The sequence below is a fragment of the Balaenoptera musculus genome, chromosome 11 (assembly GCF_009873245.2).
Source record: "Balaenoptera musculus isolate JJ_BM4_2016_0621 chromosome 11, mBalMus1.pri.v3, whole genome shotgun sequence".
In the NCBI taxonomy this organism is placed as follows: domain Eukaryota; kingdom Metazoa; phylum Chordata; class Mammalia; order Artiodactyla; family Balaenopteridae; genus Balaenoptera; species Balaenoptera musculus.
Window position 1 is genome coordinate 60,904,665 of NC_045795.1, and position 14,571 is coordinate 60,919,235.

The following is a 14,571-nucleotide window of genomic DNA, read 5'->3' on the forward strand; positions in this document are numbered from 1 at the left end:
TTAATTCAAATTTTAAAAAAATTTTTAGGGAGAATGAACATCTTTTTATATATTTAATGGTCTTTTCTACTGTGAATTTCCTCCTGATAGCTTTTGCCTGTTTTTCTTTGGATGGATTTCTCTCTCTCTCTCTCTCTCTATATATATATATAATTTTTTTTCTCTTTATATATTTATATTCTTTTTATATATAGTCTTTGTTACATTTTCCATTAGTTTGCCTTTGACCTTTTAACTATTTTATTGTGCCTTTTGCCATCCATTAGTTTTAAATTTTTACATAGTCAAATTGGTCAAATATTCTCCGTTACAGCTTCTGAGTTTGTGGTTAGGCTTAGCACCCTCCAGGGGACCCAAGTCCAATTTAATTTTTATGTTTAAATACCTAACTCATCTAGAATTTATTTTTGAGGATAGTGTGAGATGGGCATTTACCTTTATTTTTTTCATAATGGAGAGTCAGGTGTCCAATCACAAGTTATTGAAACTCTATGGGTTTGAAATGTCATTTATATCATAAGACCCGTTTCTATCCCGTTTATCTATTTGTTTATTCCAGTGTTGGCCTCAAACTGACAGACTTTTTTTTTTTAAAGCATTTAATATTTATTTATTGCTAAGTTGGGCCTTCGTTGCTGCGTGTGGGCTTTCTCTAATTGTGGTGAGCAGGGGCTACTCTTTGTTGCAGTGCACGGGCTTCTCATTGTGGTGGTTTCTCTTGTGGAGCACGGGCTCTAGGTGCACAAGCTTCAGTAGTTACAGCACGCAGGCTCAGCAGTTGCAGCACTTGGGCCCTAGAGCGCGTGGGTTTCAGTAGCTGTGGCGCGTGGGCTTAGTAGTTATGGCTCGCAGGCTCTAGAGAGCAGGCTCAGTAGTTGTGGCGCTCGGGCTTTGTTGCTCTGCAGTGTGAGGGATCTACCCGGACCAGGCCTCAAACCCGTGTCCCCTGCATTGGCAGGCAGATTCTTAACCACTGTGCCACCAAGGAAGTCCAGACTTAACTACCCTTGTTTTGAGATATGTTTTGATATTGGGAGGACAAATCCCTTCTCTTCCTACTATTCTTCTTTTACAAGATAGTCCTTGGCCATTTTGGTGCAGTTATTTCTGTCTTCCTAATCACCAACTTGGTTTTCAATTATATCCATCCCACTATTTGGCTCATCTATGGAATTTTTTACTCTGCAGTAATCATATTTTAAATTTTCAGCAACTCTTTTTTGTTCTCTGTATTTTTTTTTCCTAGTAGCATGTTCTTTACTTACTGACATAATACCCTCTAGAGCCAGCCAACATGGGAGGTGTTTGGGGGAAAAAGTCTTTTCTGTATCTGGCCTTAACTTTGCTCCTCAGAGGGGCACTGCTTTGCATGTTCCACTTGGTCCCTTTTTCAAACTGCTAGTAGACTTATAAATGGACAAGAGTGATGAGTATTAGCATCTGGGGCAGATTTCCCAAATTGTTAAGGTCACTGATTTTCCCAGACAGGCCAGATAAGATGGATGAATCCAGGACACACAAGAGTGGGCTCGGGGGGCTTCCCTGGTGGCGCAGTGGTTGAGAATCTGCCTGCCAATGCAGGGGACACGGGTTTGAGCCCTGGTCTGGGAAGATCCCACGTGCCGCGGAGCAACTAGGCCCGTGAGCCACAATTACTGAGCCTGCACGTCTGGAGCCTGTGCTCCGCAACAAGAGAGGCCGCAATAATGAAAGGTCCGCGCACTGCGATGAAGAGTGGCTCCCACTTGCCGCAACTAGAGAAAGCCCTCGCACAGAAACGAAGACCCAACACAGCCATAAATAAATAAATAAATAAATAAATAAAAATTGTATAACTTAAAAAAAAAAAAAAAAAACAGATTAAGAGTGGGCTCGGCCTGGGCTGGAGTGTGTGGACTTCCCTTTTGGCTGATCGGCTGGGGATCTCCCTTGAATGAGGAAGTGGGGAAGGACTCAGCTTGGTGGAGGAACATTTCGGGGGATTTGCCTATGTGCCGGGCATCCAAGTCTTTTGGTCCTTCATGTCCCTGATGGTGGTGGGACGTCATGGTGGCGGGGGGCTCTGTTTTGCTCCCTCCTACCCCACCACCTGGTAAGATTCTCCCTGATCCCATTCTCTGGCCCTCAATAACCCTCCTGTTATCTCAGTGACTACCCTATGACATGTTTTGCTCCCAGCCTCTGGGGACCCTGAGCTTATGTTTTTAAAATTTTCTTTTTCCTGGAGCCCTTTGGGGAAAGCTGATCTACTCATTTCTTTAGCTGCCCCAAGCCATGTTGGCTTATGGGTTTCTAGACCTGCTTGGAGTTTCCATTTGTTGGATGCAATCTGCTTTATATCTTCTAGAAATGAGAAGTCCTTCAAAGTTCCTGGTCCACCTAAGGCACCTTTTCCTGTTTCTGGGGCTGCTAGAGGGACTCATTATCTTTTTAAAAGGTCGCCCATGACTTTTGTGGGATTTGGGGAGGGAGGGAGAGGTGATGATGGATGAGTCAGCCTGACGTATTGAACCAGAAATCAAGACCAATCACTTGGATTGCTTTTTTGATTGTGCCGCACAGATGAGGAGCTTGGAGTGTAGACAGAAGTGACTTGCCCACAACTCCTCAGAGCCAGGGCAAGAAGCTAGCCTGCCTGGAGCACTGGTCATGAGGCTGCCCCCACTAAAATCAAACACTGCTGCTTCAGGATTCACCAGAGACCACAGATTTGAGGGCTTTGTGTAAAAATGAAAATCGGGCTCTGGAAAATTCATTTGACATTTAGATAAAGTGGGAGGGAAGCACTGGGACAGACAGGGAAGTAAAACTCTCAAAACTCCTCACTCTGGTGGCCTTTCAGCTCAGTGGCCTGAAGAGGGAGGGTCTACAGAGGTGAGGCTAGAGCCTTTGGGGAGGGGTGCTCTGGCAGTAGAACCTTCTCCCACACTGGCCTGGTGAGGCCTGAGAGGAGGCAGGGCTGACTGAGCGTAATGGGCTGGGTATGGCTATTGGAGGTCGGCTGTAGATCAGAATGGCTTTGAGCACTTTCGAGAATTCCTGTTCCTCTTACATCTATACTTGTAGATTCATGGACAGGCACGCCATCATACAATGCAGCCCCAAACTCACACACACCCTGGGGAGAATGCTTCCCAGCCCACTCTCTTCTGGACCCACGGCGGCCACCCTGCTTGGCTCCCAGCCCCCGCCCTACCACCCCTCGCCCTGCCCCGCCTGCACAGACCAGTCAAGGCAGCCATGCTGCTCTCGTCCAGTTTCATGGCCTCCGAGTACCACAGAGATGCCTCCTTCACTTGGTCCTGCAGGATGAAGAGGTAGCCCAGCTCTGTGGCCACGTGGGCGTAGGAGGACGTGGCCATGAAGGTTCGCTCGAGGAAGCTACACACCAGCCGCAGAATCGCCTGGTGCCTCCCAGACTGCAAGGCACAGACACGGGAATGGGGAAATCAGTCAGGCCAGCCTGTCTGAGCACAGCTGTGTCACTTTGGTGGGACTAGGGGGTGCTCAGGAGAGCCCAAGAGGTACCCTGTGTCCAGGCAGCTGGGTCCGGGTAGCTGTCCACCTCCCAAAGAACCCCCCGCTGGCCACAGCTGTGGAACCCGCCTCCAGCCGCGGGCCCTCTGAGGGACCCAGCCCCTGTCTGGCCACAGTCATTGGTCCAACAAGTCACCAGGAGGTTTTTCACAAGTTGAAGTTGCGTGAGAGAAACTCTTTGTGTCCCACTGATGGAAAGTGGCTCTGAAGGCTGCGAGCAGCCACTTTCCCTGCCACGTGTGGAGAATGAGGCAGAGAGAATCAGACATAGATGTGGAGGACAAGAGGGTATCCCAGTGGCATTCGACTCCCCAGAGCTGCCCCTGTTCTTATGGCAATTCCTTCTAGTAAATCTGGCTCTGGGGCTCAAGGGTCTGACAGAGACAGATTGTTTGGCAGCCTGGTCTGTTTGCACCTTGCCTGGCGTCCGAGAGGCCTAGGCAGGCCAGCCTCACCAGGTCTCTTCCACAGAAAGAATATGGGAGTCTGGTGCTCCAGCACCCTGAGGCTAGAGCTGGGCGTTGCTCTGCTGTACCACAGCTGTGCCACTGCCCTCTTTCCCCAGACAGGGCGCCTCCCTCTCTGAAAGCGCTTCTAGACCTCACCTCCATGATCTGCATAGCATCTTTGAAGGGCATGTAGGGGCAGGCTACAGAGCCCACAATTCAGTGATTGGCTGGAGGTAGGCAGTGGCCCCGGGGTCTGGGCCACCAGCCTGAGAAGCCAAGTTTAAGCCAGAGAGGGGAGGGGCAGGGTCCTCAGGGAGCTTGCAGGGAGCACAGGTCTCCCCCGGGGAACATAACAAGAAGCACTCGTTCAGAAACCAGGGAGCACCTTCTTACCAGTCTGCCCACCACAAGAATTTTTTTAAGATGGAGGCTTGGATTTTGGGGCTCTCTTGTTTCCAGCGCCTTAATCAGATTTCTAACATGCTTGGCAGCCTGAAAGAACAAAACACAATGTCAAAGGCAGTATATAAAAGGGGAGTGGGGCAGAAGTTCTCAACTGTGGCTGCCCATGAACACCAGCTGGGAGATCTTAAAAACACCCAGGCCCCCAAGCCAGCCCCAGAGATTCAGAGTTAATTGGCCTTGGGCAGGCCCAGGCTTCAGTATTACTTCGGAGCCTCATTGGTGGAGCTTTCAGGAACATTATTCATCCCAGAGCTGGCACTGCCGCTTTGTTCATGAATCTGTGGAGAGCAGCTGCCCTTTGGGACACCCCCAGGAAGGGCCAGGAGCCACCTGTCACGGAGCCCACACTGCTGCCCACCAGGCTGGCGGCAAACCACTTGGGCTGGCCCAGGAGCAAACGGTCAGGGCAGGTCCCTGGCCCCAAACCCTTGCTCCATTTTGACGTGGGTCACCACATTAGTGCCTCTCTGTCATTCCAGTGAATGCTCCCAACGACCCTGTAAGTGAGTGTAACTATAGATACCCGAATTTTCCAGTCCAGCAGATGAAGGGTCAGAAAGGTTAGGTCATTTGCTCAAGGTTACCCAGCCAACGAGGTGGTTGACTGACTCCAAAGCCTGTGTTCTTTCCAATGGACTCTTCTGCTCACTCTCTATGTGGGAGTAGGGAGTTTTTAGTCCCCAGCTGCAAAGAGTGCCAGAAGAGAAGCCTGGGGTAGGGTGGATCTTTTCTGCAAGACTAGAACTGGGTAGCCTGAGCTGGGGCGAGGGGCAGATCCCAGAGTTTGAGGTGGGAATGAAGGAGAAGAATTAAATGCTAATTGCCCTTGGGCCTAACCTTCAGGCCAGGCCTTAGGAAGGCCTGCCCAGGGCTCTGGGGTCTCAGGGAGCGGAGGACATGCCTGTTCTCTTGTTCTGACCCAGAGACAGTGGTAGAGCCCTTTTCGAGGGTTCTTCCTCCCAAATACAAACGGTGCCCTCCACCTCACCTCACCCCACAAAATCCGTAATTTCAGAGCTGGCCAGAAGGAACCAGAAACTTCCTCTTCCCACCATGACCCATTAGAGCCTCTTGATTTGTCACACTCCCCGCAGAGGCAATGTCTTTTTTCAGAAGGGTTTTAGCTGAATACACAAACTCTTTTTGAAAATAAGAAGCTGTCTGGGCATGGAGGTTTTCATTAAGAATTCTAGGTGCTTCTGATTGGATTTGAGGGCTCTTTGGGGTGTCTTTGGAAAACTACAAGGCTTAGGAGCAAGTCTGGGGCCAGGTACTGCCTGGTCAATACCTGAGCAATTCCAACCATTCCCTAAAAAAAGGCATTTCCTGAAATATGAAACACAACTGTAGGGAATTCCCTGGTGGTTCAGTGGTTAGGACTCAGCACTTTCACTGCCCTGGGCCTGGGTTCAATCCCTGGTCATGGAACTAAGATCCTGCAAGTCGTGTGGTGTGGCAAAAAAACAAACAAGAAAACCCCAAACAAACAAAAAAAACCCCACCACAACCATGACTTCCAGTTAACATGGAGCAAATTATTGTAGTACACCAGGCATTGTTCGCAGTTGTCCCACCTGTCATCTCATTTAGTCCTTATAACAAGCTCATGGAGTGGGTGGAATTATCTCCATTTTACAGATGAGCATCCTGGGGCTCATCCAGGTGGAGACACCTGCCCAGGGTCACACAGGGAACATGTGGCAGAACCAGAGTAAGCCTCACTGCTGGCCTTTGGAACTGTGTGGCTCAAAGACCAAACCAGAGCAGACCTCCCTGGCAGGGAGTGTGGAGGAGCGGGGAGGGAGCTGAGACCCAGGGAGCCCCCTCCAATGCCTTGGGGGTGGAGGTGCTGTGAGGGGTCCCTCCTTGGCTGTGTTGGTTTCAAGGCATAACTTCTGAGTCTTGAAAGAACTTACTGTGGTTATGTTTCCTTCTCTTGCAAGCTCATGCACAGCTAGAATTTGGCAGGCATCAATATTGCTTTCATCTTTTTCTAGGATTCTGAAATAGGAAGAGGAGCCACGTGAATTGAGAGTGTTCAGAGGCAAGGCTAGGAAGGTGTGGTGGCAACTTCTGATTGTCTCCTAACATCCATTCTCCCCTTCTCCTTTTAATAATAGAACCCCCAAACTGTTGGGGCACGGGGCTACCGGAAAAAAGACTACATTTCCCAGCCCCCCTTTGCAGCTCAGGTGTGACCATGTGATTAAGTTCTGCCCAATAGGATGCAAGCGGAAGTGCCCAGGGTATATCCAGTGGTGCCCCTACAGCATGCCTTCCATTTCTTCTCTTTCCTCCTTCCTGCTGGTTGGAATGTGGACCATGTGAGCAACATCCTAGGAACAGGACAGCAGTGAGAGAGAAGGGGCCTGGGACCCTACAGAGTTAAGCTGTCATCCTAGCCCTGGCCCACCACCCAAACTTTTCCCTGAGAGAGCAATAACATCTTATGTTATTTAAGTCACATATTTGGGGGTGTCTTTGTGACAGAAGCCCATTATGTCCCAAATAACACAGGTATGACTGTGGTACCAAGGTCCGGGGTGGGGGCCAGAGAGATGCTTGGGGGGCAGTCTGCAGCTGTAAGATGGAAAGGAACCTTGGTTTCCATCATATGTCCTTGGGAAGATGCAGCTCCTGATCATATTGTGGAGTTTTCTATATTCTGTTTCGTTTTTTTTTTTGATTTATTTTTATTTTTTGGCCACACCGAGTGGCATGCAGGATCTTAGTTCCCCAGTCAGGGATCGAACCCATGCCCCCTGCATTGGGAGCATGGAGTCTTAAACACTGGACCGCCAGGGAAGTCCCAATATTCTGTTTCTTTACAGGAAATTTCATATTTTTCAGCTTGATCAGGGAATGGCCCTTCTGCTTAATTGACGGTTACTCTAATGACATATAAAATTCCAACACGATTAGGCACAGTCAACATTCAAAGACTTCTAAGCATTTATGATGATTCTGAAGGTACTGTGAACCTCATAATTTGGAAATTAAAAAAAAAAAACTTTTAAAAGATGTATGGACTAAAAAATAATCAGAATGAATGTTAGAAAATTCTTAGAACCAAAAGATACTGAAGATACTACTGAAGTATCCAAATGTGTAGATACTGTTAAATGGTACCTCAAGGGACATTCACAGACTTAAATGCTTATCTTCTAAAAGAAGATTGAGAATGGCCAGGCATCCAACTCAAGAGTCAGACAATAACAACAGAGTAACTCCACAGGAGGTAGTTGGCAGAAAATAATAAAGAGCAGAAATTAATAAATTAGGAAACAAAGATATAATAGCATCAACAAAACTCAAAGCTGGTTCTTTAAATGAAAGAGACAAATTATTTTAGTATCAGTGGAGAAAAATAAGAGAGAAGGAAAAAATAAACAATTTTTAGGCCTGAAAAGAGAAACACACCTACAGAGAGCAGAGATTTAAAGAGCAATGGGGGAGGGGCTTCCCTGGCAGTCCAGTGGTTAGGACTCCGTGCTTCCATTGCAGGGGGCATGGTTTTGATCCCTGGTTAGGGAACTAAGATCCCTTATGTCATGCGGTGTGGCTGAAAAAAAAAAAAAAAAAAATTAAAGAGCAATGGGGGAACTCTATGAGCTGGGAAACCCTCCGTGAGGGAAGGCGTCGGGTGTTGGACTCAACCCATTGGCACCAAACACCATCTCCCTGCAGGTGGATGCGGCAGGGCCTGGGCAGGGAGGCCGCACACACTCAAGGTTGAGGCCTCCAGCCAGGTGTTTCCAGGTATCCTGTGGGCCCAAGGCAGAGCCTCCAAAGCAATCTCTTGACCCAGCTCCTGCCAAGGACACCGGCCAGGGGTCAACTGTGAGAGAGGGCTGCTGAGGACCTGCCCAGGCCTGGCACAGGCTGGAATCACTTTCAGTTTCCTACCAGCGCCTCTTTCTGAGACTCAAATTCCAGCTATCATCAGAGGAGTTACCATCCCTCCACAGGGAAGGAAGAGGTATGTTTGTGTTGTTTTTTTTTTTCCCACTCACGATTTAGTAAAAACTTGTAGTGGTGACTAATGGCCACTCAGAAAAAAAACATAGTCCACTAACTCTTTTTAGGAAGAAAATTGGTACTGTACGTTTTAGGATTACTGTGATAAAAATAGTTAAAGTGTTAGAGGTTAAAGAGATAAGCTTCAGTTATCTAAAAAATTCCATTCTACAAAACCCTCCATCAAACATCCCTCCCCTGAAGCCATCTTCATCTCTAGTCACAGTGGAAGTGCTTCAGGATCACGCTATACTTGGCGGCTGGCTTCCACAAGTCCGCCTAACTCCTGGACCCTAGGCTGTCTTCCGGATGCACTCAGCTTGCTACTAAAGTCTTCTCTCAGGCAACAATGACCTTTGTCCCTTTAAGTTTTTATTAACGCATATCACACCCACAGTTTTTAAAAGTAAATAATACAATAGTCCCTTTCTCCCTTTACTCTCCCCTCCCCACCACTCCTCAGAGACAACTCCTGTTTACCCTGTAACTCTCGTTGCTTTGGGTTCCTTTGGTAGTTCCCTCCATCTCTCTCCTAAACACTATGCTTAGACCTCTTGATAGGCCTATTTCTTGATTCTTCCACTGCAGGTCTCCGCTGCTGGCTTCCTGCTATGACAGGTAAGTGTCTAGTGCACATCCATCCTCCCTCTCCTCCCGCACCCCCAATGTCATAATGTCACTATTCATAACTCCTGTTGACAATACTGACTTTCATGTCTTATTCCATCAAGTACACAGCATCTCCCATCTCGCCTCCACGTAAGATGGGAACGATTAGCCCCCTTGGCTAGCAAAGGAAGGAAATAGCAGGTCGGCCCCGCCCCTCACCTGTGTCCCGTTTCTACCGTCCGCTCCCAGTCCTGCCGAGCCAAGAACAGCCGCATCTTTAGGACCAAGGCCGGCAGGAAACTGCCCCAGGCTACGGTGATCTGGTTCACCACCTCCAGGGCCCCCGAGTAGTTCTGCAGCATCATGAAGTACGTTGCCTGTCGAAAGCCAAAGAAAAGAGCCCCACTGGTGCCCACGAAGGATGAAGGGGTGTCAGGGTCCCCACCAGGACAGGAGCAGAGCCTGGTATGTGGGCAGGAGCCATCACTCAGAGTGACAAATCAGGGTCCACAGCGGTCTTGGGTTCCTTGACAGGCAAGGCAGGGGCTCCAGGAGACGGCTGAGCCCTGAGCAGGCCTGGAAGAGAGCAAGGTCATGGGAGGGCCCCCCCTAGCGGAGAAGCTGGGATTGCTGGGCGCCTTCCAATTCCACACATAGCCCATCATTTCCCATTCACTTTCCTAAAATTCACCACTGAAAACTGCTCACTGGGCCAGTGCAGCAACTCAGAGTCGGTTAGGGTTTGCAGGTAACCCTCCCCTCCCCACGGCAAGCCTGCGGTGTTTTTCTCTCTCAAGGCACACCGGGCTGGGGTCATGGCCTCTGCAGGCAGCCCGCCACCAGGCTCTCCTGGGTGAGTCATGACGCAGATGCCTGAGGGGCAGAGGGCAATGCTCCCAAAAGGCTTGAAATTGGACTCCGAAAGGACGGCTTCAGTTTACAGTAACCCTCCATTAAGAGACTTATTAAAAACAAGAGGAGGATTATTCTAAATAAAGATATATGCATAAACGTGTTCACTGTAGCACTCTTTCTAAGTGTATAACTAGAAACAATCTCAATATCCAAACAATAGGAGGCGGGGTTGGCAAATTACATTAGGCCCACACAACAGGGGCCTGGCTTTATGCAGACATTCAAAATGACACGTGCTTATGATATAACCTTACATGAAGAGAAAGAGACCAAATGGTAAGATGCCCTATGATTACAACTATATGAACTACCCACACTATCTCCCGCCCCATGGTGGGTGCTGTGTGTGACCTCCTTCAGGAAAAGGGGAGTTGGCCGCTGACAGCTCTCGGGGGAGTCTCCCTCCTGGGATCACCCGTGGCTTCAGGGAGCTGCCTGGTACCAGGTCACACACCTCCCCGAGGGGTAGGTCACACACCTCTGCGAGGGGCAGGTCACACAGTCAGCATCTTGTCAGTGAGGGGGTCAGTGAAGGGCCATCCCAGCTCCATAATCCCAAGCAGAGCTGGCTGAGGCCTTCACTGGAGCTGCTTCACAGCCCCCGTTCTCCCTCCTGCTTCTTTCACTTTCTCCACAAGTGTTGGTCCCAAGGGCACAACCTGCTAAACCTCCTGTGTGATAACCTCATGGCCTCTGCTCCCCAGAAAAACACCGAAGGCACACCCCGAACCAATGCGTATAAGAAAGACTCGGAGACATGGCCCTAAAACGTTAACATGGGTTGTTCGGGGGTGGTAGGGCTAAGGATGCCATTTTAAATCACCTTTTGACTTTCTTAGACTTCTGGTTTTTTAATGAGTAAGTATTCATTTTATAAGAAAGGATATACAAACAGAAAAGGATAAGAGGATGGTTTTTCCCTCATAGATGGATTCAATGAGGGCCACATCAGAAAAAGGAAGCAATTTAAATTAAGGTCAGAAAATACAAAACACATACCTCCCTTCTCTTATGGCCAACTAAGTGAATTTAACAGGTGAGATGAGAAAGTGTGAAAGAAAGATGCATAGAAAAGGGGCAGTGGGTGAAAACAAAAGGCAAAGAGACAAAGCCTGCCAGAGCCCAGGGAGCCTAGCCCCCAAGAAGACCCCACACAGGCAACGGAAACTCACGACTGGGCAGGAAGCAGGGAGGACTGGAGCAGGCCCGGGGCTGCTCTGAGACCCTGACGCTCTCCGGACCTTTGTTCCTCATCCACCAGCTGGGGGGTCTAGAGACTGAGGTCTCTGGGTGGGGACACTCTTGCCCCTCCTACCTTTCCCATCAGCCCCAGAACATCTTTGGTGTCCTGAATGCCATGCTCCAGGTACTTGATGGACTTCTTCACCGTGTGGGGTTTGTCTGAGCTGAGGTCCACCCAGCCTCTGAGCACGTAGCCCTGGCATAAGAACAAAGGGAAAGATGAAGTGCTTGGTCCTGTATCTCCTCCATCCAGCCTGCCTCTCCTGCCCACATCCCGCCCTTTGTCATTCCACTCCCTGAGGCCCTGCCGGGCACCACTGCTCCCAGATCCCAGGCGAGCCCTGCTCTCTCCCTGCAGGCCTTCGTACCTCTTGTTCCTTCGTCTGGAATGCCCTTCCCAGTACGCGCCCCCCAAACCAAGTCCCTTCATCTGATTAACCACCACCAGTCTTTAAAACTCAGCCGAGGAGGCCCCTCCTGTAGGAGGCTTTCCTTGACCTTCCAGGCTGGGTTGGGGCCCTCCCTGTGACCCTCATGGTTCTCTTGCCCCTTATGGAGGCACTACCACCTGTCTTGTCATTGTGTGTTTATCTTACACTGGGGTCAGGGCGCCAGGGTAGGGCCACTCCAGCTCTCTCCACTTCTTAGACCAGCACAGGGCCCGGCCTGCGTGGGAAGCCGGGAATGCCCTCTGAGCGGGCAAGCGGCCATGCTGAGCTCATGGGCCTTGGTGGCTCCCCTCCAGCCTTCACCCCACCTCGCCTGGCAGGTGCCACAGGCCAGGCCCAGGAGGCAAGGTTAGAGGGGTGCTTGGAAGACCCTGCCCTGAAGCATCTCTCACGGCCTAGAGCAGGTTTCTCAATTCTTTTCAATTATTGGCCTCCTAAGGAGACTTTTTAGTCATTTCTCCCCTAATCACTCCCTCCGCCTCCAAGAAATTTTAATATCACAGATATACCATTTATGTACTGTGTGTATATCTGTGTTTTATATACAAACAGTGAGGTTTTCTTCACCCCCTCCTCCAAGAACCAATTTTCACCCCCTTGGGGGGCTGGGGGTGATATATGCCCTACTGAGATGCATGGCTTAGACTGAGGCTTCTAATTCTACCATGAGTACAATTCTACAGCACATCACATCCACTGCATATGAGATCTTCTGTGTGAGCCACCACTGACACCTAGCAGATCACTGCAAGGAAGGAATACAGGCCCAGTGTAGTCAGCTCATCTAGTTTTTCAAAAGAACCAAGAGGACTTCCCTGTTGGCACAGTGGTTAAGAATCCGCCTGCCAATGCAGGGGACACGGGTTCGAGCCCTGGTCAGGGAAGATCCCACATGCCACGGAGCATCTAAGCTCGTGTGCCACAACTACTGAGACTGCGCTCTAGAGCCCGTGAGCCACAACTACTGAGCCCACGTGCTGCAACTACTGAAGCCCGCATGCCTAGAGCCTGTGCTCCACAACAAGAGAAGCCACTGCAATAAGAAGCCTGCGCACCGCAACGAAGAGCAGCCCCTGCTCGCCACAGCTAGAGAAAGCCTGCACGCAGCAACAAAGAACCAATGCAGCCAAAAATACATAAATAAAATAATTTTAAAAAAAAAGAACCAAGAAATCTGGACTTCTGGTAAAAATCTTCTGATTTCTAAATGTCAGCAAACTAATTCAAGATTTTAAAAATATATAGTGCAGGCCATAAAACCTATCTGCAATCGGACTCTATGGACAAAGGCCAGTGTGTGGTTGTCTAAACCCTGAGCCAACATGGGTCTTGTTAGTGTCTGGGTGTGGCCCTCCCCCAGCCCCAGGGCCCTCCATGGGAGTAAGGGCCACCCTTTAGGATGTGTTTGGACGCTGCTTTCTTCGGCTGTTGCCCCCACGATGCCCAGGGCCGGTACCTCTCTGGAGCTGCTGGAGACCTTCAACGTGCGGTCAATGTACTCCTTGGCCTTGTCATGGCGGCCCATGAGCCAGAGGAAGAGGCCGGCATAGTACAGGGCAGTCCCGCTGGCTGTCTTGCGGATTTCCTTCAGGCTGCTCTCAAGTTCCTGAATTGCTTCTCGGTCTGGGAATCCGAGACAGAGGAGGAAGGGGACAAGTTAGGATGGGGAGGTCTGTCTGGCCCTGCCTCTCCACGCTCTGGGCCTCCCTCAACACACGGAGCCAGCTACACGACAGCCCAGGGCCTGGGAACCAGGAACACTGGCCCATGTGATGCCACAGGAGCTGCCCAGCCCTGGAATTGGGTTTGCTGGCTGAGATTTACCTTTTCTCCTCTGTGCCCAGCAGTTTGCTGGGCAGACAGAGCAAACCTGAACCCCCCACCTCAGGCCCACAATCCATTCCAGGTGGGGAACTTGTAGTTTGTACATAGTCTCTTGGAATCTCTTCCTGACTCTAGAGAGGTGGAGATGAGGGGTAGAATTTTTTATTTTGTCTTGGTTTTTCTCAACAAGATCTTGGCAAAGGAAAGCAGGGTGTCTCCCCAGCTCTTGGGATGTGGAAGGAGGACCCCTCCCACTGTCATGCTTTCTGCCTGTGGCTCTCACTCAATTGGGCCTGGGCCTGGGGTCTTCTTTGAGGTCTCCATGGGGAGGGGAGGGGAACCACTCTTCACAGCATCTGCAGTCTCGGGTGCACACACCTCCTGCAGCCCGAGAGGGGCTATATCTCTGGAGCGGGGCTCTCTTTTCCCCGCTGGGCCAGGCCTGGCTGAGCATGGCTGCACTCACCGATGGTTTCACAGCACTTGTGAGCATAAATGAGAGCCATGACGGAGCACAGGGACACGTCTGGGTGATTCTGGATGCTCTCTAGGCTGCTGATGGCATCCTGGATGCGCTCTGTGAAGACAGCCCAAGTCGTTATGCTCTGGGGCTCCATGCTCAGAGGGCAGGAGGCTCCATGGCAGACACAGGGCTGACCCAAGGCTTGGTACCACCTGACCCAAGACTTGGACTAACTGGTCCAAAAGGTCACTAGTGGCCCAAGTTCCCTGAAGACTGAAGCTTCCTGAAAGGGCTGCTGGCGCCACGGTCCAGGCTGCCAGGGGATGGAGGACTTGGAGCTGAGAGATGTACCTGTGAGTATTCACAAGGATTCCTGTAGGTCGGTTCTGAAGAAGGACCTCTGTGCATTCCCAGCTAGCGGCTCAGCTATATTTATCCTTCCATGTCCACTGACATTGGCCATGGGCAGCTCAGCTGGCCCCCCCGCCCAGGACGACCTTCTAAATGTCAGTGAGTCGCACCTCCATGGGCCCCACTCCTCTCCCTGCTCCTGTCCCACACCTGCCTGTGGCCACACCTACCACTTCCTCCTTTTCTGCAC

The 14,571-nt window shown here is 50.3% G+C and overlaps 1 protein-coding gene across 7 annotated transcripts in view; it reads right to left on the bottom strand.

The window, feature by feature from the left end:
* The window catches only part of TTC21A (tetratricopeptide repeat domain 21A), a 31,616-nt gene that overhangs the window by 15,129 nt on the left and 1,916 nt on the right, over positions 1–14,571 (bottom strand). For 6 of the 7 annotated variants that reach the window (XM_036867787.1, XM_036867786.1, XM_036867785.1 and 3 more), the window contains exons 3-9: positions 13,974–14,084; positions 13,140–13,306; positions 11,308–11,430; positions 9,297–9,454; positions 6,368–6,452; positions 4,380–4,478; positions 3,227–3,419 (exon numbers count right to left, since the gene is read on the bottom strand). In XM_036867787.1, the coding sequence (XP_036723682.1) occupies positions 3,227–3,419; positions 4,380–4,478; positions 6,368–6,452; positions 9,297–9,454; positions 11,308–11,430; positions 13,140–13,306; positions 13,974–14,084 (936 nt within the window). The remainder of the gene's footprint in view (positions 1–3,226; positions 3,420–4,379; positions 4,479–6,367; positions 6,453–9,296; positions 9,455–11,307; positions 11,431–13,139; positions 13,307–13,973; positions 14,085–14,571) is intronic. The other variant, XM_036867790.1, reaches the window with a different exon arrangement.